The sequence below is a fragment of the Polypterus senegalus genome, chromosome 6 (genome assembly GCF_016835505.1).
Source record: "Polypterus senegalus isolate Bchr_013 chromosome 6, ASM1683550v1, whole genome shotgun sequence".
Taxonomy (NCBI): Eukaryota; Metazoa; Chordata; class Cladistia; order Polypteriformes; family Polypteridae; genus Polypterus; species Polypterus senegalus.
In genome coordinates, this window is record NC_053159.1 from 46,874,849 (window position 1) to 46,900,306 (window position 25,458).

Below are 25,458 nucleotides of genomic sequence, written 5' to 3' on the forward strand. Positions count from 1 at the left end.
GTGTCCACTACTGAAATCGTCACCTGTGAATCTAAGATGTTTAAGTGATATTGGCGGTTGTCCAAAGGTGTAAAATATTTGGCTATTTCGGTACACTTGAAAGTGACAACCGAACAATTCAGCGGCAGCCATCAACTCACATGCAGATGCATAGGTGAAGGGCTTAAGTATGACACTCTTATAGTGCTCCTGTGTAGAATAATTATCTCCTGTACCGTCATCAGACCACACCTTAAACCTGTCCCAGTCATTCAATACATAAGACACAATGTTTCTCCAGATATCAAGAGTGAGCCTGATATGGTCGTGCAATATGTAACTAAGAGAATGGAAAAGATAGGTGCCATCTCCGGGCATGGAAACCACTCGGTAAGTGACAGTTCTTTGATCGATGGTGATCACCTCGATAGACATGTTAATGCGGATATGGTTGGAATGATAAAGGAAATGGGTACCTGAACAATGTAAAGTAAGTCTAAAATACCTAAACAACAACTATAATCGTAATAAATGAACAATAAAACAGCGGAGAAGCCGTGGATTAAATAAAAAGGCTGTAGTTCTCGGTAGGGAGACGTGAATCCCTTGGCGAAGCAAGGAAGGGAATGTAGAGACTGGAGCGATGGACGGCCTTATATATGCAAGCATCCAACAACGTGGGAGGCATTGGGATGGGGGACCCAATGCTGCCTCACATGGTGACTGAGCTGCAGGCTATGGACATATATATGTAAGTAACTAGGATTCAGTTAGTGTTGGGAACCCGTGTACCAAATTTCTTGAAGATGGGCCCATAAGTACCAAAGACTGTTGAAAAGTTCAATATGGCGGACAGTGGCATCATACCACCGAAATAAGTACCAAATTTCAGCCTTCTACCTACACAGGAATTTGGAGAATTAGTGTCCAAAATAAGTATGTATATTGGTTTCGGTTAGCGCAGGGAAGCCCTACCAAATTTCGTGATGATGGGGCCATGAATAAGAAAGTTCAACATGGCGGACATTGTTGACCGTTATGTGTATAATTTCGAAATGAAACCTGCTTAACCTTTGTAAGTTAGCTGTAAGGAATGAGCCTGCCAAATGTCAGTTTTCTACCTACACGGGAAGTTGGAGAATTAGTGACATTTTGAAAATTCAATATGGTGGCCGACAGTGGCGTCATACCACCAAAAGTATCGATACATTGGTTTTGGTTAGCGCAGGGAAGCCGCCTACCAAATTTCGTGAGGATGGGGCCATAAATTAAGTTCAACATGGTGGACGTTGTCGACCGTTATCGACCGTTATGACCGTTACGTGTAGAATTTCTAAATGAAACCTGCTTAACTTTTGTAAGTAAGCTGTAAGGAATTAGCGTGCCAAATTTCAGCCTTCTACCTACACGGGAAGTTGGAGAATTAGTGATGAGTGAATGAGTTAGTGAGTTAGTCAGGGCATTACCTTTTATTAGTATAGATAGCCGAATACCCGCGCTTCGCAGCGGAGAAGTAGTGTGTTAAAGAAGGTACGAAAAAGAAAAGGAAAAATTTTAAAAATAACGTAACATGATTGTTAATGTAATTGTTTTGTCATTGATATGAATGTTGTTCTCATATCTATCTATCTATCTATCTATCTATCTATCTATCTATCTATATATATCTCTCTCTCTATATATATATATATATATATATATATATATATATCTATCTATCTATCTATACTAATAAAAGGCAAAGCCCTCACTCACTGACTCATCACTAATTCTCCAACTTCCCGTGTGGGTGGAAGGCTGAAATTTGGCAGGTTCATTCCTTACAGCTTCCTTACAAAAGTTGGGCAGGTTTTATATCGAAATTCTACGCGTAATGGTCATAACGGAAGCAGTTTTTCTCCATTTACTGTAATGGAGATGAACTTCAACGCCGTGAGGGCGGAGTTTCGTGTGACATCATCACGCCTCCCACGTAATCACGCAGTACATAGAAAACCAGGAAGACCTCAAAAATGCGCTGAAGAAAACATGCATTATATAATTGAGAAGGCAGCGAAACAGTAAGAAGTGAGCGAGTGACATATACAACCATATTCATGAGTTCTGCTACTTCGGAAACAAAGCACGATGTAATCCTACACTTTAAATTAACTTCATAGACAGGCTGCCGCTGGCGTTTGTAATTTAGTGCCTGCCCATATAAGGCCGTCCGTCAGCGCAATCCAATAGCAAACTGCCACGGGTAAATATTCACGGGTGAAGGACTGTGCTTATGGAGAGGAAGATGAGATGGTCAGGGTGGTGTTTGAGACAAACTCAGCGAAACTGCGAGAGAAAGTTTTATGTGCCAGGACTAAGATAACATTAAATACAGCCACGGACATAGCACTTCGATGCATGTACACCGAGTGGCTCACGTGAACTGACGTAGTGCACAGATAAAAAGCAACAGTTCCAAAGAGCTGAACAAAACCGAATTACACAATTGAAAAGGCAGCAAAAATATGAAGCGCCTGATAAGCATATTCATAAATCCAGCTACGGAAACAAAGTACACGGTGGAAAAAGTCAATGTCCCGCTAAAGGAAGACAGTGTAAAAAAAAAAACAAAAAAACCCATGCATGCAGTGTGTCACGTCTCAGATAAAGAAGAAGACGAGCTGTTTATTGATGCAGTAATAAACGAATCGATGAAAGAAACCTGTCATCTTTACAACAATTGACAAACACGGAATGTAACTTAAACACAACACATCCTACAAATACGATCCTGATTGAAAGAAATAATGATAATCAAATCCTTGATGACAGCAACACTCAGTAACACTCACAAAACAAATACTGTATATTGACAGTCATGTTACGTTATTTTTAAAATGTTCCCTTTTCTTTTCTAGCTTTTTTAACACACTACTTCTCCGCTACGATACGCGGGTATATATATATATGTATATATATATTCCGATCAACATACTCGAATAATGGACACTTTATTCACCATCAATGATTGTTTTGGTAAAGCCATACTCAGTGTATTCATTAGATGAACGGTAAAAAAGTAAGAGCGAGGGGAGGATGACTCATTGAGGCATGCAGGCTGTAGTGCGTCAACTCTATCTGAATTGCGCGATCACATTTGAAAAATATATCTTTTCAAGTTCTATTTAGTCCATATGTGTAAACTCAAGGGTCAGGGACACATCCGCCCGGCGTGTAATTATATCCGGCCCGCAAGATCATTTTATATACTGTATTATTGTTATTAATGGCCCAGGTATATGAAGCACTGGTAACACAATAAACTACAGATCCCATAATGCAGCGCTTCAGCTGCCTTGCCAACACTAAGCGCTAATCAAGTCTACCTTATGATGCTGCAAGTTATTGCGAAGCTAGAGTTATTGCGCACTGAGTTTGCATGGCCCTTTTGGTGACTTTGAAGAACAAAAAGTCCGTCTACATGCGGCTCGAACCTTGTGCATGTTTGGTAGCACATATCTGTGTGAGAAGCTCTTCTCAGTGATAAAGACTAACAAAACAGCACACAGGAGTCGCCTCACTGATGAGCACCTGCAATCCATCCTGAAAATCTCCACAACACAGAACCTCACACCAAACAGAAACGAACTTGTGGCCAAAAAAGATGCCAGGCGTCCAGCTCTAAAATGACATATGAGCAAAGAAAACTGAATGATTTGATTTGTTATTGCACGTAAGAGCGGAGTCAACGTTTTAACAAACAGCGATTGCACTGATCTGAAATAGCTGTGTGTGTATATATGTAGATATGTATGTATATGTATATATATGTTTATATAGTTGTGTGTGTATGTATGTATATATATATATATATATATATATATATATATATATATATATATATATATATATATATATATATACAGTATATATGTTTATGTGTGTGTAAATATATATATATATATAATATGACAACAACACTCATCACAACAGTGACAAAAAATTACATTGACAATCAGGTATACGTTATTTTCAAAAGTTTCCTTTTTTCATTGTTTTACACTTTTTCATTGTTTGCTTAAAACCAAGTTGCCGGTATTTTGCTAGTATATATATGTATATATATATATATATATATATATATATATATATATATAGTTAAATACCGCTGGCAGCGAGAAGTAGTGTGTTAAAGAAGCTATGAAAAGAAAAGGAAACATTTTAAAATAACGAACATGATTGTCAAAGTAATTGTTTTGTGTATTTGGCAGCAGCCACACAAAGTTTTTTTCGCCTAGCTGCATCAGAAAATGTACCACCATCGCCTGACACGCCTCCTTTTTACTGTTTTCTCACAGCTTGGATTGCTGCTGTCATACATACATACATACATACATACATACACATATATATATATATATACATACATACATACCTATCTACATCATATATACACACACATACATACATACATACACACACTAATTATATGTATGTGTGTGTGTGTATATATATATATATATACATACAGTGCAGTGTTAAGCGAGAAAGGCTTTGGTTTGGGATAAAAGGAAAAAAGGTGTAAAGAAGGGAAAGTTGCCTTTTTCTTTTATATAGTATAGAGAGATGTGTTCGCTGACGCTATGATCGCCTTTTGGGACAGTCGTGGTGGTTCTTGTGTAGACTGGTGAGACGTCCCCGCCATTAATCGGCTATGATGGCAGTGTCAGTCCTCCACTCGTGTGCGTGTCTTCATAATCTGGGGTGAGAACCTCATAATCGTATACGTGCAAAAGAAAGTGTGAATCGCCTTAATATTATTTTGCTGTGGTGTAGAAAAGGGGTCCCGTGTTTGCACTTGTCTGGGTTATAGCGCAGGGGGAGGATGAAAAAAATTAAAAGTGCTCACTTTGACTTAAGGCAGAAGCGCAGTCAGCATCTCAAAGGCCGGCACAGCTATGCACGCGCTGGCTGCTCGACTTTTGCAGGGCAGGAGACCACAGTTTTGCAGAAACGCTCATGATATCAAAAGTCTCAGCTCTTTGGAGGTCATTCATATATATATATATATATATATATATATATATCAAAATACCGCCCTCAGCGGAGAAGTAGTGTGTTAAAGAAGTAATGAAAAGAAAAGGAAACATTTTAATAATAACGTAACATGATTGACATTGTCATGAGTGTTGCTGTCATATATATGCCTGCCTAAATAAGTCACCTCGCTTTGTTCTTACTTTATTTACCGCTCATTTAATCATGGCTAGTGGCGGAAAAATTATAAAATGGAAGGAGGATGGCTTTACCAAAACAATTATTGATGGCTTAATCGATTATTCATAAAGCTTGAATTGGTGATCTGTTTTTCTGTGTTAACCTCATATTTTTTCATACTTCTTCTCAAACTAAGGTGGTGCGAGGGTAAAATGAATCGGGATGCGCTGATCAAAGTAATCGTGTACCAGGAAATCATGCATTGACAAAGCTCCCTTTGCTTGTAATGCAAAGTGTGATTAAATGCATTATTTTTAACGCGGTATGGAGCACATGCATCGAAGCTTCTCAGCGGTGCTTGTGCTAAGAAAAGGAAAGATTTTAAAAGTAACGTAACACGATTGTCAATGTAACCTTTTGTAAGTAGTTCCTGGAGGATTCAGTGTGGAGAAACTCTATAGTGACAGCGTGTGTATTAACTTGTGGATTTTTCTGTGAGTATTTGGTGGTAGTCTGACGAAGTTGCTTCTGAAGACGGCGCTAGCTGCAGAGCTCAGCTCAGAGCCAAATGAGATGAATGGGAGGGGAGATGATGACGTGACTCCCCCACCCACCTTAACTGTCAATCCCCCACAAACACAGTCTCGGAATTTGCATAAGCACACCCCTTCACCTACAATTTTAACTTAGTTATAAAGTGATCAAAACTCTCGTTTATATCCCGCGCCCTCTCATTAAACTTGTATCCCGCATTACGTGTGGGCATGTGAAACGCCAGCGGTAGCCTGTCTATGAACTTAATTTAAAGTTTAGGTTTACACCTTGCTTTCTTTCCGAGGTAGCAGCAGTCATGAATATGGTAGTATATGTCACTCGCTCACTTCTTATTGTTTCGCTGCCTTCTCAATTATATAATGCATGTTTTCTTAAGCACTTTTTGGAGGTCTTCCTGGTTTTCTACGCACTGCGTTGACAGTCAGTTCACGTGATTACGTGAGAGGCTTGATGATGTCACACGAAACTCCGCCCCCCCACGTCATTCCAGCTCAACTCCATTACAGTTAATGGAGAAAAATACCTTCCAGTTATGACCATTAGGCGTAGAATTTCGCAGTGAAACCTGCCCAACTTTTGTAAGTAAGCTGTAAGGAATGAGCCTGCCAAATTTCAGCCCTCTACCTACATGGGAAGTTGGAGAATTAGTGATGAGTCAGTGAGTGAGTGAGTGAGTGAGTGAGTGAGGGCTTTGCCTTTTATCAGTATAGATCTATATATCTATATATATATCTATATATATATCTATCTATATATATATGTATATAGATATATATATATATATAGATATATATATATATAGATATATATATAGATATATCTATATATGTATATCTATATATATAGACATATCTATATCTGTATATCTATATCTATATATGTATATCTATATATGTATATCTATATATATATATACAGTATATATACAGTATATATACAGTATATATATATCTATATATGTATATATATATGTATATGTATATCTATATATATGTATATCTATATATGTATATCTATATATATATATATATGTATATCTATATATATATATATATATATATATATATATATATATATATATATATATATATATACACATACATACATACATATATATACTATGGGGTGCCAAATAGGCAAATAAATAGATTTTTTAAATATACAGTGTTGTGAAAAACTATTTGCCCCCTTCCTGATTTCTTATTCTTTTGCATGTTTGTCACACAAAATGTTTCTGATCATCAAACACATTTAACCATTAGTCAAATATAACACAAGTAAACACAAAATGCAGTTTTTAAATGATGGTATTTATTATTTAGGGAGAAAAAAAATCCAAATCTACATGGCCCTGTGTGAAAAAGTAATTGCCCCCTTGTTAAAAAATAACCTAACTGTGGTGTATCACACCTGAGTTCAATTTCCGTAGCCACCCCAGGCCTGATTACTGCCACACCTGTTTCAATCAAGAAATCACTTAAATAGGAGCTGCCTGACACAGAGAAGTAGACCAAAAGCACCTCAAAAGCTAGACATCATGCCAAGATCCAAAGAAATTCAGGAACAAATGAGAACAGAAGTAATTGAGATCTATCAGTCTGGTAAAGGTTATAAAGCCGTTTCTAAAGCTTTGGGACTCCAGCGAACCACAGTGAGAGCCATTATCCACAAATGGCAAAACATGGAACAGTGGTGAACCTGCCCAGGAGTGGCCGGCCGACCAAAATTACCCCAAGAGCGCAGAGACGACTCATCCGAGAGGTCACAAAAGACCCCAGGACAACGTCTAAATAACTGCAGGCCTCACTTGCCTCAATTAAGGTCAGTGTTCACGACTCCACCATAAGAAAGAGACTGGGCAAAAACGGCCTGCATAGCAGATTTCCTAGACGCAAACCACTGTTAAGCAAAAAGAACATTAGGGCTTGTCTAAATTTTGCTAAGAAACATCTCAATGATTGCCCAGACTTTTGGGAAAATACCTTGTGGACTGATGAGACAATAGTTGAACTTTTTGTAAGGCAAATGTCCCGTTACATCTGGCGTAAAAGGAACACAGCATTTTAGAAAAAGAACATCATACCAACAGTAAAATATGGTGGTGGTAGTGTGATGGTCTGGGGTTGTTTTGCTGCTTCAGGACCTGGAAGGCTTGCTGTGATAGATGGAACCATGAATTCTACTGTCTTCCAAAAAATCTTGAAGGAGAATGTCATTCTGTTAGTCAACTCAAGCTGAAGCGATCTTGGGTGCTGCAACAGGACAATTACCCAAAACACACCAGCAAATCAACCTCTGAATGGCTGAAGAAAAACAAAATGAAGACTTTGGAGTGGCCTAGTCAAAGTCCTGACCTGAATCCAATTGAGATGCTATGGCATGACCTTAAAAAGGCGGTTCATGCTAGAAAACCCTCAAATAAAGCTGAATTACAACAATTCTGCAAAGATGAGTGGGCCAAAATTCCTCCAGAGCTGTAAAGACTCATTGCAAGTTATCGCAAACGCTTGATTGCAGTTATTGCTGCTAAGGGTGGCCCAACCAGTTATTAGGTTCAGGGGGCAATTACTTTTTCACACAGGGCCATGTAGGTTTGGATTTTTTTTTATCCCTAAATAATGAAAACCATCATTTAAAAACTGCATTTTGTGTTTACTTGTGTTATATTTGACTAATGGTTAAATGTGTTTGATGACCAGAAACATTTTGTGTGACAAACATGCAAAAGAATAAGAAATCAGGAAGGGGGCAAATAGTTTTTCACAACACTGTATAAAGTCGGCGTCGGTATATATAAAGTCAAAACTTTTTTCTGAATATATAAAGTCAGCGCTGGAATATATAAAGTCAAAACCTGAATATATAAAGTCAGCGTCGGAATTTATAAAGTCATTCCTGATTATATAAAGTCAACATCGGAGTATATAAACTCACTCCTGAATATATAAAGTGAAAGTCAAAATCTATTGATTGAAACGACTCTGAACTGAACTAAGTTAACAAAAACGTATTCAGAAAATAAATTAAAAAAACACTGTTCGGTTAATGATTTGAAAATGATGCATGTGCCCTGCTCAGGATTGGTTCCTGCCTTGCGCCCAGTGTTGGCTGGGATTGTCTCCAGCAGACCCATGTGCCCCTGTGGTCGGATTCCACGTGTTGGGAAATGGATGGATATTCCAGCGCTGACTTTATATATTGCAGCGCTTACTTTATAGCCTGTATTCCAATGCTGACTTTATATATTCAAGATTTGCCTTTATAGATTCCAGCACTTACTTTATAAATTCCGAAATATTCCAACGCCGTCTTTATATACTTAGGTTTTGGTTTTATATATTTGGGAATGACTTTAGGCTATATATTCATGTTTTGACTTTATATATACCGACGCTGACTTTATATATTAAAGTTTTGACTTTATTTATTCCGACAGTGACTTTATATAATCAAGGTTTGACTTTATATATTCGCGAATGACTTTATATATACAAGTTTTGACTTTATATAGTTAAATGTAGTGATCATTGCATAACTTTTTCTTTACCATAGAAATTTAAAGACTAAATTCAACTTCCATTCCTAAGAAAGATATTTCTGGCGACTAAATAGAAGCGACTTATATCCAAATTCGAGCTATTGAGTTGTCGCCTGCCTGCCTGAATAAATCACCTCGCCGCTCTTACTTTTTACCGTTCATTTAATCATGGCTTGTGGCGGAAAAGTTATAAAATGGAAGGAGGATTACACTGAGTATGGCTTTACAATACAATACAATACAATACAGTTTATTTTTGTATAGCCCAAAATCACACAGGAAGTGCCGCAATGGGCTTTAACAGGCCCTGCCTTTTGACAGCTCCCCAGCCTTGACTCTCTGAGAAGACAAGGAAAACTCCCAATAAAAACCTTGTAGGGAAAAATGGAAGAAACCTCGGAAAGGCAGTTCAAAGAGAGACCCCTTTCCAGGTAGATTGGGCGTGCAGTGGGTGTCAAAATTAGGGGGACAATACAATACACAGAACAGAACAATTCCTTAATACAGCATAATAAAAATTTTAGAAGTACGGTTTAACAGTAGATGATATGACGCAATTAGGTTTGGATATTTTAGAGTCCTGAGACCTCATCCATCTAGCTGCCTCCCCATTTGGCCATGCCACGGCTGAAACGCTGTCCGATGAAAGGACCCTCTTTCCCATGATTCCTGTGATCCTCCATCAGGGATGACTTTACCATAGGCAGGCAAACAACTTGGCAGGTGGGCGTGGCACCAATTGCCACATTTGGGTACCGAGAAAAGAAACAGAATAGGTGAGGGTTAGTATTCAAATATAATTATCATGTTACTTATGTTTTAGTGCTAATGACTAACAACAGAGATGCAGTATGTACAGTTAATCAGCAGCTCTAGTCAGGATATGCTAAACTGAAGTAGTGAGTCTTCAGCCGGGATTTAAAGGCTGAGACTGAAGGGGCATCTCTTATGGAAGCAGGAAGACCATTCCACAGTTTAGGGGCCCTGTAACTAAAAGCTCGACCTCCCACTGTTATTTTATTAATCCTTGGAATCCTAAGCAGACTGGCATCTTGAGATCTTAATGTGCGCTCAGGTTTGTAAGTCATGATAAGTTCAGACAAGTAAGCCGGACCTTGGCCATTTAATGCTTTATATGTTAAAAGGAGGATTTTGAAATCTGCCCTAAACTTAACTGGGAGCCAGTGTAAAGATTTAAGAACTGGAGTTATGTGTTCATATTTTCTTGTTCTTGTAATAATTCTTGCAGCGCATTTTGGATTAACTGGAGGCTGTATAGAGAACAGTTTGAACAGCCAGTGAACACCGCATTGCAGTAGTCAATCCTACTAGAGATAAATGCATGAATTAATTTCTCACAATCCTGTTTATTTAGAAAGCGCCTTAATTTCCTAACATTTTTAAGATGGAAAAAACATGTTTTGGACGACTTTGTAATATGTGCTTAACTCCTAGATTGCGGGCTGATTCAGTAAAATTAATTGGGATTCCAACTGAGTTAAATGACAACAAAATATTGCTGTGATCAGCGTCATTCCCTCCAACAATTAACATCTCTGTTTTATCTGTATTTAAAGACAAGTAGTTCTCATTCATCCATTCCTTTAATTCACTAACACAACTAATTAAAGACAACATCGGAGAAACTTCATTTGATTTAAATGAAAGGTATAACTGGGTGTCATCTGCATAAAAGTGAAAATTAACATTATGTTTCCTAATGAGAGATCCCAGTGGAAGCATGTAAAGTGAAAACAGTAAAGGTCCCAGTACTGAGCCCTACGGGACACCATATTGAACTTCTGTGTATAATGATGGAGTATTGTCAGCACATTTCTGTACATACTGGAATCGATTAGATAAATAAGAACTGAACCAAGCGAGCACGGGGCCTGTAAGCCTCACATCGTTTTCTAGCCTGTGCAGTAGAATAGAATGGTCAGTGGTGTCAAATGCTGCACTTAAGTCCAACAACATAATTACAGTGGAATTTCCTTCATCAGAGGATATCAGAATGTCATTTACAACCCGTGTTAGTGCCGTTTCTGTACTATGACCAGTGCGAAATCCAGACTGGAATTTCTGAAATAAATTGTAATGCGTAAGGTGTGACTGAAGCTGACTGGCGACTACTTTTTTTAGTATTTTAGAGAGAAATGGTAAATTTGAAATAGGCCTATAGTTCTTTAATATGTGTGGGTCTAGGTCTGACTTTTTAAGTAAAGGTTTAATGACTGACACTTTTAGTGCATCAGGTACTGTGCCATGCAGTAATGAACTATTGATAACGGTTAGAATAGGTGCTGCAAGAACATCCATTGCACTTTTTACTAGTTTTGTTTGCCCCTGATCTAGGGAACAAGTAGTGGGCTTCATTTTAGTAATTAAAGTTAAGACTTCCTGGTGAGTTACAGGATTAAAATTACTACAGTGCTGAATGCAATGTGCGGCAGGGTCTGCTAAGCTAGTATTTGGCTTGTACTGTGATGCAGTACTACTACTACAGCAGCCTATTATTGCTATCTATTAAAGTAGAATAGTATTCTGAGCGAGCTTTAAAGAGGGCTTTTTTATATTTATTTACACTCTCTGTCTATGAAATTTATTAATCTAAATTGTTTTCCATGTTTACATCTGATGTCTATATAATCTTGGTAAGGGACCAGATACAATTAAATTCCGACATTTTGTTTTAGCTTTGGTGCATAGAGAGATGAAGTTCCGCTTTAATACCTCAGATTGCTGTAAATAAATATCATTAGTGCCGACATGCAGCAATAAGGCAGATACTTCATCGTCAGCAACACGGTCCAATGCGGCCTTTATGCCAGAAATCTTGGCCCCTGCGAGGCACTTTAAATTAACTGCTGGTTTAACATAGTTTGGAATTCTAACATTCCGCACTATGGAATCGCCAATTATGAGCACTTTATTATTCTCAGTTTCCACAGACGCGCTGCGGAGAGCTGAGAATCTGTTCTGGGTCCGAATTGGTGACCTGGGTGCTGGGGGACTAAATTTTGGATTCTTAGACCTTCTTAGGCCTTTCCCGAGGTTTCTTCCATTTTTCCCTACAAGGTTTTTATTGGGAGTTTTTCCTTGTCTTCTCAGAGAGTCAAGGCTGGGGGGCTGTCAAAAGGCAGGGCCTGTTAAAGCCCATTGCGGCACTTCCTGTGTGATTTTCGGCTATACAAAAATAAACTGTATTGTATTGTATTGTATTAGACCCCCGTCTTACTGTTACCCACTCGCCCTGTGGCTGAATTGGTGCTGCTGATTTCGGCCTCGCACGGACTACCGTGGGATCTGGAGAGACTGAAGCCGAATCAGAAGTAGCCGAATTGTCTAAACAAACCGAGTCGATCCAATTTTCGGTTTGCCTAATCGCAATCAGATTCCTAACGCGGTCCTCCAATTCGCGTATTTTCCCGACCAACTCTAAATTAACTAAACATTTTTGGCAGGTGAAGCTATCAGCACTGTCGGCCGGAAAACATGAGCTGTACATACTGCAGGACACACAACATATAAACGTGCCCTCGATGGGAAGAGCGCAGATAGAACTTACATTAAGTGTTGAAGTCATCTTTGCCGTTTTTATAGGTGCTTCGGCGCTTTCCGTGTTCAGCTGAATCACCGTCGTTTTAAGTTTCCACCACCCGCTGAGCGATCTACTTTAATTTCTCACTGCCGGTTATTTCTACTGGTCAGCTGCCGGCTTTTTCTACTGGTCAGCTGCCGGCTTTAATTCAGGTGAACTTGCCCAGGTGCTTTCGAAGGGCTACGTGCCCTGTGGGAGACGCCGCCGCTCTGCTCTCTGCTTCCGCTCCACAAGTAGACGGACGACGATCCAGACCCCAACAACCAAAACAATTATTGAAGGCGAATCGATTATTCATAAAGCTTCAATTGGTGATCTGTTTTTCTGTTAACCTCATATTTTTTCATATCTTCTTCTCAAACCAAGGTTGTGCGAGGGTAGAATGAATCGGGAAGCGCTGATCAATGTAATCGGTGTACCAGGAAATCATGCATTGACAGAAGTTCCCCTTTGCTTGTGATTAAATGCATGATTTTTTAACGCCTTATGGAGCACATGCATCGAAACTTCTCAGCTGTGCTTGTGCTAAGAAAAGGAAACATTTTAAAAATAACACGATTGTCAATGTAACCTTTTGTAAGTAGTGCCTGGAGGATTCAGTGTGGAGAAACGCTAGACACAGCGTGTGTATTAACTTGTGGATTTTTCTGTATTTGGTGGCAGCATCACAAAGTCGTAACACTGCGTTAGCTGCGGAGTGCAGCTCAGAGCGAAATGAGGTGAATGGGAGGGGAGATTATAACGTGACTCCCCACCGCCTTTAACTGTCAATCCCCACAAACACAGTCTTCGGAATTTGCATAAGCACAGCCCCTCACCTGCAATTTTAACTTAGTTACAAAGTGATCAAAACTCTCGCTTATATCCCGGCCCTCTCATTAAACTTGTATCCTGCATTACCTGTGGGCATGACAAACGCCAGCAGCAGCCTGTCTATGAACTTTAAATTAAGTTTAGGTTTACAGCGTGCTTTGTTTGCGAAGTAGCAGCACTCATGAATATGGTTGTATATGTCACTCGCTCGCTTCTTATTGTTTCGCTGCCTATATCTATCTATCTATCTATCTATCTATCTATCTATATTTATATATTTATATATATATTTATATATATATTTATATATATCTATATATATATATAATATATATATATATATATATATATATCTATACTAATAAAGGCAAAGCCCTCACTGACTGACTGACTGACTCATCACTAATTCTCCAACTTCCCGTGTGGGTAGAAGGCTGAAATTTGGCAGGTTATTCCTTACAGCTTCCTTACAAAAGTTGGGCAGGTTTCATATCGAAATTCTACGCGTAATGGTCATAACTGGAAGCTGTTTTCTCCATTTACTGTAATGGAGATGAGCTTGAAACCCGTGGGGCAGAGTTTCGTGTGACATCATCACGCCTTCCACGTAATCACGCACATAGAAAACCAGGAAGACCCAAAAGCGCTGAAGAAAACATGCATTATATAATTGAGAAGGCAGCTAAACAATAAGAAGCGAGCGAAAGTGACATATACAACCATATTCATGAGTTCTGCTACTGAAACAAAGCACGATGTAAACCTACACTTTAAATTAAGTTCATAGACAGGCTACGCTGGCGCTTGTAATTTAGTGCCTGCCCATATAAGGCCGTCCGTCAGCGCAATCCAATAGCAAACTGCCACGGGTAAATATTCACGGGTGAAGGACTGTGCTTATGCAGAGGAAGATGAGATGGTCAGGGTGGTGTTTGGCACAAACTCAGCGAAACTGCGAGAGAAAGTTTTAAGTGCCAGGACTAAGGTAACATTAAATACAGCCATGGACATAGCACAACATGGCACCAGCACAGCTGGGAAACTTCGATGCATGTACACCGAGCGGCTCACGTGAACTGACGCAGTGCACAGAAAAGCAACAGTTCCAAAGAGCGCTGAACAAAACCAATTACACAATTGAAAAGGCAGCAAAAATATGAAGCGCCTGATACATACAAGCATATTCATAAATCCAGCTACTGTGGAAACAAAGCACACGGTGGAAAAAGTCAATGTCCCGCTAAAGGAAGACAGTGTAAAAAAAGCATGTGTGTCAGGTCTCAGATAAAGAAGAAGACGAGCTGTTTATTGATGCAGTAAGAAACGAATCGATGAATGAAACCTGTCATCTTTACAACGATTGACAAACACGGAATGTAACTTGAACACAACACATCCTACAAATACGAACCTGATTGAAAGAAATAATGATAATCAAATCCTTGATGACAGTAACACTCACAAAACAAATACTGTATATTGACAGTCATGTTACGTTATTTTTAAAATGTTCCCTTTTCTTTTTCTAGCTTTTTAACACACTACTTCTCGCTATGATACGCTGGTATATATATATGTATATATATACCCGATCTACATACTCGAATAATGGATACTTTATTCGCCATCAATGATTGTTTTGGTAAAGCCATACTCAGTGTATTCATTAGATGAACGGTAAAAAGTAAGAGCGAGGGAGGATGACTTATTGAGGCATGCAGGCTGTAGTGCGTCAACTCTATCTGAATTGCGCGATCACATTTGAAAAATATATCTTTTCAAGTTCTATTTAGTCCATATGTGTCAAACTCAAGGGCAGGGCCACATCCGCCCGGCGTAATTATATCCCCCGAGATCATTTTATATACTGTATTATTGTTATTAATGGCCGGGTATATGAAGCGCTGGTAACACAATAAACTACAGATCCCATAATGCAGCGCTTCAGCTGCCTTGCCAACACTTAGCGCGTTAATCAAGTCTAGCTTATGATGCTGCAAGTTATTGCGAAGCTAGCTCACATGATGCTGAAGAGAAAAGTTGATTCTGAAAATAGAGCCTTTAAAAACCGATGGGAGGCTGAGTATATGTTTACTGAACCCGTGTGTCTCATTTGTGGAGCTAATGTGGCTGTAATTACAGAATTTAATCTAAGACGGCACTATGAGACAAAACATCAGGGTAACCTGAAAGACCTGAATGCAATGCAGAAGATACAGAAAGCAGAAGAATTAAATAAGAATCTGACACTTCAGCGGACGTTTTACCCGTGCACAATCACAAAGTGATTTCAAGTGAAGCTGCTTTTATGGGAGACACAAATGCACCAGTGCAACTTGCCCCACTTTCCCTGTTGCCAAGTAATGTTAAACCAAGTCGTCACTACGGTGTTCCCAAATACGCACTTTGCTGATAAACTGAGCGCACTGAGTTTGCACGGCGCTTTGGTGACTTTGAAGAACAAAAAAAGTCCGTCTACATGCGGCTCGAACCTTGTGCATGTTTGGTAGCACATATCTGTGTGAGAAGCTCTTCTCAGTGATAAAGACTAACAAAACAGCACACAGGAGTCGCCTCACTGATGAGCACCTGCAATCCATCCTGAGAATCTCCACAACACAGAACCTCACACCAAACATAAACGAACTTGTTGCCAAAAAGATGCCAGGCGTCCAGCTCTAAAATGACATATGAGCAAAGACAACTGAATGATTTGATTTGTTATTGCTGAAAGGAACACATTTTATTTATATTTCCAGGTTTTGTTATGCAGCATGTTCATATTTGAATTTGTATAATTTTGACAGGATATATTTTTATGGAGAGCAAAATCTTTTGGGATATTTAAAATTTAAGTTTATTTTTATATAAAATTACATAAGAGTAAAGAAATTTGAATGTTTGTTCTTTTAATGTTTACTTTATTTCTAACTTGTATAATTTAGACAGGATATATTTTTATGGAGAGCAAAATATTATAAGTTGTTTAAGGTTTGTGTTGATTTATTCAGGAATAATATTCCTGTCTGTTTTTACCATTCCTACCAAAGATATTTCTGTCGACTAAATAAAAATTCCTTCTATTTCAAATTTAAATAGAACTTGAACAAATATGATAGTTCGTAATATCCACGCAGACTTGCACGTAAGAGCGGGAGTTATCCGTTTTAACAAGCAGCGTGTTGCACTGATACGAAATAGCTGTGTGTGTATGCAGTAATCCCTCGCTATATCGCTCTTTGACTTTCAAAGCGGTTTCGCTCTATCGCGGATTTTAAATGAAAGCATAACTAAATATATAACGCGGATTTTTCGCTGCTTCGCGGGTTCTGCGGACAATGTGTCTTTTTACTTCCTTGTACATGCTTCCTCAGTTGGTTTGCCCAGTTGATTTCATACAAAGGACGCTATTGGCGGATGACTGAGAAGCTAACCAATCAGAGCACGCAGTTAAGTTCCTGCCTGCTGAATGCAGTGTTAACCAGGAAGTCTCGTCTCACTCATTCAGCATCAACGTGTTTCGCTGTGTAAAGAGTTGTGCTCTTTTGTGTTTATCTTTGTGCATAGTCAAGCCCTTCATTATGGCTACAAAACAATCTGCTACTGCTTCAGGGGCCGTGCCCAAGTGCAAACGGAAGATGTTAACGATTGCCGAAAAGGTAAACGTTTTGGATTTGTTGAAGGCTACGATTCTTTTTATTTAAAAAGTAGGAAAGGAATATAAGATCTACGGCCGCAGTGACCTTTTAACCAAGGTGCAAAACGAGTTGTAAGTGGATGTAATAAAGCAGTAGTCCGGATGGAATCTGCTTTAGGGATTTGCATTGAAGACTGCCAGAAGAAGAACAACGGCAGTGCTACACAATCGCCTGAAGTGGCTCCTTTAAGGGCTGTAACGCTCTCCTTTGTTGTGCAGTAAAATAAAACTCATTGTTATCGGACAAGTCATCATGTCATTGTTGGTGAGTAACCATAATTAATTTTGTACTTACAGTGTTTAGTACATGTACGTGCGTTTAGTGTCACTGTACACACATTTACTGTATACTATTTTTCTTGTATTGTACCGTATTTATTGCTGGTGGCATGTCTATCGTAATGGCTGTAACATATGTGCTATTGGAGACATTCAATATCTTTAAAATAATATTTAGGTTTTACTGTATATAAACAGTGTGTTTATATGCATAATTTCAATGAATCTTACCTAATATCTAGAGAATACAAAGGGATTATGCTGTATAACACTGCGGGGAATATTTATAAACAGTGTGGGAGAGTTTATAAGGGCTTAAAATATATAAAAATAACCATAGAAACATATGGTTTCTACTTCGCGGATTTTCATCTATCGCGGGGGGGTCTGGAACGCAACCCCCACGATCGAGGAGGGATTACTGTATATGTATATATATGTTTATATATGTGTGTGTGTATGTATATATATGTATGTATTTGTGTGTATATATGTGTGTGTATGTGTGTATGTATATGTATGTGTATATATGTAGATATATATATATATATGTATGTATATATGTGTGTGTATATATATGTATATGTTTAGATATGTATATATATATGTTTGTTTGTGTGTGTGTGTGTAAATATATATATATGACAGCAACACTCATCACTCACAACAGTGACAAAACAATTACAATGACAATCATGTTACATTATTTTCAAAATGTTTCCTTTTCTTTTTCATTGCTTCTTTAACACACTACTTCTCCGCTGCAAAGCGCGGGTATTTTGCTAGTATAAAATATATATATATAACTCCTGTAGCCACAATAGATGCCTTTATTGAATAAACAAACCAGGGGTGAGCAAGTTCCTTTCTACTGCAGCCACAGCCGCCACACACATAAAAAACATCAATAATAACTCAAACTTGCAATGTTATTTAAGAAAATCGCAACATTTTACTCACCAAAAATTCGAAATATTTCTAAACAAAATCCATCCTCCTCTCTTTCCTCAAAAACAGTTCAATTACTCTGTTGTACGGATTATCCGTGCACTTCAGTTCCATCAAAAAGTCCTTTTCTATCGCCATCGAAGCTAAAGCTGAAAGTCGAACCTGCCCTTGTCGTATTTCTGGCATAAGTTTTAATTCGCTTTAGGGCTGAAAATGTCCGCTCGACAGAAGCAGTGTACACGGGATTGGTCACCGCCAAATATACCAATGTGAATAGCTGCCCCATGCTTTCATTCAGATTTTTCTGATGAAGGAAGTCAAGGAGATCAGTGGGAGATTTTCCTGCAATATCATCCATGGCATACGTTACAGTCAGTTCTGTTTTTAGCCGAGACAGATCAAAAACCACTCCGTGGCTCTTGTGTTAAACTAGAGAAGGCTGCATGCGTTCAATTTTTCTTGTATTCTCGAAACTTCTGTGGCTCGAGGAGCGTGACAAACATTAGGTTTTCGTGGTCTGTGTCTGGGAAATAATATTGTCCAGAATCCTGCCATGGAGTTGGCCGTAGTGCGCGCGAGGATGCTCGGAGCGCTTGCGGTGCATTCAGTGGCCTTGTAGAGTTCCTCATATCGGCTTCTATCCAATCAATGGGTCTGAATACGGTGACGTTGCCATACGCCTGCTAGAGGGCCCTACTGACACCAACTCAAAATCTGATTGGTTGAAGCAACAGGTTAATCGACATTTATTCTGTGTTAGAGTGCCTGCACAACGGATTGTGAAGGCCTCTCTGCCTGGCAACAAATGATGGCTGAAATTTGATTCTTAAATACTTTAATACGAAAATACATGCCTGGGAGCAGCACAACCGTCGGAAAAGCTATGAAAGGATGCGGACAGACTCTTTGGAATTATTTAAGTATTCATGGACAAAATATAATTAATATCAGTTTGTGATTCAGATATTTTTACTTATAAATATGCTAAGCACAGTCCTTGACCCGCGAATATTTACCTTATATGGGCAGGCACTCAATTACGTGGGAGGCGTGATGATGCGAGACGCAACTCCGTCTCTCATGGCCATCGAGCTGCAGTCTGTTACAGTATATGGTCAAAAATAGGTTCCAGTTATGATAATTACACGTAGAATTTCGAAATGAAACCTGCCCAACTTTTGTAAGTAAGCTGTAAGGAATGAGCCTGCCCAATTTCAGCCTTCTACCTACACGGGAAGTTGGAGAATTAGTGATGAGTGAGTCAGTCAGTCAGTCATTGAGGGCTTTGCCTTTTATTAGTATAGATTCAGGGTAGGTTTCTCTATTTGGAATTTCAGCACAGACAAAGCGATCTACATCAGCAGTTAATAATTTATTTTGCAAAGTAACCAATAAATCCATGTGAGGCAAAGCCCGTTTTTGAAATTCGATTGTGAAAATGTATGCTCTGATTTGACCGAGCACATTTCGAGTTCATTCAATAAAAATAAGACCTTCTGATAAAACAATCTACTTACGAAAGTAGGAATATCCAGAGCTGATGTAGCCGGTGGCATTGTTCTCAACTATCTGCGGATTTCTGGCCATTGTGGATTGCACATACTTTGTAATAAATAAATTTGGCCGACCAATAGTTTGGGATATCGCCATTGCATCATGATATAACTGTTGCATTGCTCATGTACCTTGATATGATGAAGGTAATATTTTTGCTTTACCTATTTTGAATTTGTCTGAACTATTGATATTTGAATTTTGAACGTGATCAATGAGACCTTGCATATGTTCCGTTCTAAGTTTTGCTTTAAAAACTTAAAGAAGAGACGATTAGCTTTGAATTTTAGATATGCATTGGGATACAAGTAACAGGTGTTTTTTTCACCTCCTGTTTGCTCAAGAAGCTGTTGGCTTGCTGCTACTGCATACCACGTGATCTGCATTTCATGCGGAGCTGTGAACATTTAAAAGCCTGTACAGCACCTGAATATTCAATCTCTTTTCGATGTTCCGTTATTTCAACGAGTAATATTTTCAGATTGCTTGCGTGAATGCAATCTTTACTCTCATTTTGGGAGACTTTCGAATTTTCCTGCTTCTCCGCATGTGTATCACCAGACTTGCATCTGAAGGTTGTAAGTATGACGTGACTTGTCCGTATGGTGGGAAGTGAAAGTGTCTCTCTTCAAAAGATCGTGTCTCATCCCCGGGAAAAAGTCTTGTCTCGTTGCAAGTTTTTTTTGTTTATAATCAAGAGATGTGTTTTGGGTAGTCATAATCAAGATAAATGCTTGCAACATTTATTTTTTTAACAGATTTGCATCATACTTTGCACAAATCAACAAAGGCTACAGAGAGAGAGGTTAGGCCACAGTGGATATAAAAATTCTACACACCCCATTCAAAATCACAGACTTTGTGTAATTAAAAAATGAAATCGAGATAAATCCTATCAGAACTTATTCCACCTTTATTACAAAATTGCAATCTATACATAGAAGGTGAAAACAAATCAAACTGTTCAGCGGAAAAAGGAAAAACAAAAATCATATAAAACGTGGTTGCATTAGTCCATATATTGTCCATAGCATTATTCTTTTTATTTTTAATTTAATACTGGATTAAAGCAATGTCAAATAATGATCGTCTGTATTAGTTAAAGTGGGCAATTTTCTTTTAATGAATAATTTTTTAATAGCTAAAATTAGAGAACTCAACTGAAGACATTAATTGACAGTTAAGGAATTTGATGACAATGAGGCCAGGGACCACGGAGTTTACCCAGTGCTGAACGCCCGTCTGAGAATCTTTATTGCACATTAGAAATATATTTACCTTATTTTCCATTGTCGTTTTGTACCTGCAGCACTGCCATCCCACCACAGAGGTCCAAAGGAGGAATATGGAGAAAAAGTGAAGCAAGGTCATAGGAGTAGGAGCCCAAGTCGCCAACATCGAACTCGTCCTGATGTGGCAGCAACCAAGAAGCCAGGTAGCATATGTTTTGGAATCAAAATATTTAAAACTTTATGGAACTTCTTTTCAGGTCTGTTGGAATACATTGGTTATACTAGATTAGGATGAGCACTATACTAATGAAAGACAATACCAAATTTCTTTTTTGATGCTGAATCATTTACTTCATTTTGTTGACACTTCCATTAACTAATTTTGAGCATTGCACACAAGTTACTGTTTGCATATGTATTCAAACCTCTGTGCTTTGGAAGCTCCAGGTTTACACAAATGACAAATTATTCACAAACAACACAAGTGACAGTCCTTTGCCCATAATTTAATATATTTGGGTACTACATGTTGGACAATCACTGCAAAAATGAAGACAAAGGAGCATACTGCTAATGTAAGAAGCAAAGTAATAGTAATGCACAAGTCAGGAAATGGCTACAAAAAATATTAAAGAGTTTGAATGTTCCCTTAAGCACTGGTGTATCCATCATCAGAAACTGGAAGGGTCTTCACGACACCCAGACTATTACTGAAACAGGCTGTCTCTTAGTATTAAACATCAGAGCAAGATGTCAGGAGAGAGTACTAAAAATCCAAATCCCACTTTTGGAAGACTGCAGTACTCTCTGTCTGAAACTGGAGTGAAGGTGCATGGGTCCATAATTTCAAAAGCGTTCCATAAAACAGGCATCTATGGAAGTGTAGCAAAAAAGAGGGCTTTCCTTAAGAAGATCTAGATTTCTGCATGTATGGCATTTGCTACAAAGCATGAGAAAGACCCAGTTGTACAATAGGTTTTATGGTCAGATGAGACCAAAATGGAACTTTTTGGACAGACTTCAAAGAGGTATTTGTAGAGTAAAACTCACACTGCCCATGCCTCATGTAACACCACACGTATGGTGAAATATGATGGTGGGTAGCATCATGCTTTGGGCATGCTTTTCATTTGCTGGGACTAGGAACCTTATGAGAGTTGAAGGGACAATGGATAGACACACATACTGCACAATATTGCTGGAGAATTTGTTCCACTCTGCTGTGCACATACGGCTCAAAAGAAGATGACTTTCAGCACAACAAAGTGTGCAATATAACAAAAAATAGTCTCTAACACAAAAAATACTATATGCACCTACAAAGATTAATGTATACTGTATACAGTTGTGCTCATATGTTTACATACCCTGGTAGAATTTGTGAAATATTGTCTATTGTTGGCAGAAAGCATTCTCTTTAATTAGGCAGTGTGCTCATGTGAAGCAGTTTATTATTGCATAATTATGTGTGCCCTTTTTAAATCATAATAACTGAATTCACCCAAATGGGCATGATCAGAAGTTTCCACACTGTTTAATGTTGGGGCTGATAATATACACACAAGTTGACACACACGGTTTCAAATTAAGGGGAGTTAAGGGAGTGTCTCCAAACCTGCAACATCTTTGATTGTTATCAGTGTCTGTGTAAATAGTCAATTTAAATTCATGCAGAGTTGCACTGACTTTGCTGGATACTGAGCCATGGGGAAAGCAAAATAACTGTCAAAGGACCTGTGAGAAAAGGTTGTTGAATTGTATTAATCAGGAAAAGGATATCAAAAGATATCTGGAGATCTGAAAATGCATGTCAGTAGTGTTCAAACTCTGATTTTAAAAAAAGAAAAAAAAGGGGTTTACTAAGCTACCATATGGCAGACCAACTAAGATTTCAGCCACAACTGCCAGAATTGTTTGTCAAGATGCCAAGAAAAACCCACAAGTGACTTCAGCTGTAATACAGGCAAGATCTGCCTCCATGCTTAAGAGTAGGAATGGTACACTCTTGATCATGGGCCTTGTTATGTCCTCTTCAAACATAACATTTATGGTTGTAACAATAAAGTTCAATTTTGGTGTCATCATTCCAAAGGATTTTGTTCCAGAAGTTTTGAGGCTTGTGTAGAATGCGCTGTGTGTTTTTTGCAACTGGACTGGTCAGCCAGTTTTTTTTTTTTTTTTCCAACTACCTCCTGTCACACCACTTGTTTGCAGAGAAACCTTTATTTCAGCTGAAGTGGCTTGTCTGTTGTTCTTGGCATCTCACAAAATGCTCATCCTGATCCGCTTTGTCTTCAAGGAGGAACAGTGTTCTCACAAGACTTTACACTGCCATCTTTCCTTTGCCGACCTGCTGTGCTGTTCATCACACCTCTTTAAGAATGAGGCATTTAAAGGCTAGGATGTTGCTCCTAATAAAATATAGGAGATAAGAAGTCTGAAATGGACACAGGAGACGTAAGTGAACAAGATTGGAATCAATGAGCTGGTGCCCGATACGTTACGAGGCTGGTAGCAAAATACAGTTGTGTGTTTTGCCTTAGTATAAAGTACACATTAACATATAATAGAAGTACATACGCTCCCAGTCAAAAGTTTTTGAACACCTCTTTTTTTTTTTCCCCAGTTTTTCTTCAAATTTAATCAGTTGAAATGCACTGAATTTCCTAAAATGGTGAAAAGGTACGCAGTCATCTGCCAAAGGTTTAAATTTAAAGTTTAGAGTTAGCAAAAACTGAAAAAAGGAAATATCTGAATATTACAAATGGACCTTCTTCAGGGAACAACTAATAGGTTACAACCTACAGATGTTCTGCAGCAATTAAAGTAAATTCAGCCTTGCAAGCTTAAGGAAAAATTTGCACAGGTATCCCAATTTCTGTTGATTACTTAAAAATGCTCTTAAACCCTTAAACCCAGAGCCGGAACAGACTGTTACTATACCCTCTGAAGTACAACTTGGGAAATATTCCAGTGATAATGACAAGAAACTAGCAATTAACAAATGAAATGACATAGAGGATTATTACTCCTAGACGTGTAGGGCTTTCATTTACATAAATTGCAATTAAACATCCAAGTGTTGGTTAGTACTGTGTCCAATCCAAAGGCAATTGTAAATCAGAAGAAACTTTGATAGGATGAGATCTGGCAGACCCAATGGGAAGACAAGTTTCTGAGGGTCACCAGCTTGCATGATATTCACCAGCTATGGACCACGAACATGAGTATGATCCGATGTTACTAGATTAAATGTATGTCCATGGATATTAGTACTGCCACCTGATATACAATACTGATTTCTGTGTGCTCCTACCTCAGCTCCACATGGCTATTTTGCATATGTAATTAACCATGATCCATAAATAAAGAACAACTTTAGTCCTACTTCCCCTTCCCCCATCAGAAAACCCACGACACATGATGAAGTGATAAAAACAAAAGATTTATTACGATTTACAAAGCGTTTCTTTTTTCTTGATGGAAGAAGAAAGTGTGAAGCATTGGTGTGTATATATGTTAAACAAAAAAGATGTGCTTGCTGCAACAGAGCCGCAACTTCCAACAATGTTATGAGCCAGTCCCACATCGTGGTTTTGTGGCATGTTTAATGTATGCACCAAGCGTGGAACTCTTTGAGCGCAGTAATCAATATTTTATATTTTTATTGCTAGTTTATAGTTGTTTTGTTATATTTTGTTTTTGGTGTTCAATCCCTCTGCGTCTTTTGTTATTTGAATCACGGTCACACAGTGGTTAGCCCTTCTGCCTGACAGCTCAGATCGCACATTTGTCCACACTAAGTGATCCAGTATAGTTGGCAGACTTTTTGCTAGTCCACAGGGAAACTAGCAATAACCTGACTATGATTTGACAAATAGGAGGTAAACCTTTTCAGAACATATTTGACATGCCTACACATGATTCTAAATGACATAACAGTATCTGTGGCAAGCACTTCTGAAAGATCCAGCATCATAGTTCAACAGATTATTTAGTATTTGGACAAAAGTTATCTTAGTGGTGGTAGTAGTTTCTTGAAACTGAAAATTTGCCTAAGTTGCCT

The 25,458-nt window shown here is 38.4% G+C and overlaps 1 protein-coding gene across 6 annotated transcripts in view; it reads left to right on the forward strand.

Annotated features, from left to right (window-relative positions):
• The window catches only part of cdk11b (cyclin-dependent kinase 11B), a 155,591-nt gene that overhangs the window by 66,663 nt on the left and 63,470 nt on the right, over window positions 1-25,458 (forward strand). For all 6 annotated transcript variants that reach the window (XM_039755966.1, XM_039755962.1, XM_039755964.1 and 3 more), the window contains one exon: window positions 21,470-21,595. In XM_039755966.1, coding sequence (XP_039611900.1) covers window positions 21,470-21,595 — 126 coding nt within the window. The remainder of the gene's footprint in view (window positions 1-21,469; window positions 21,596-25,458) is intronic.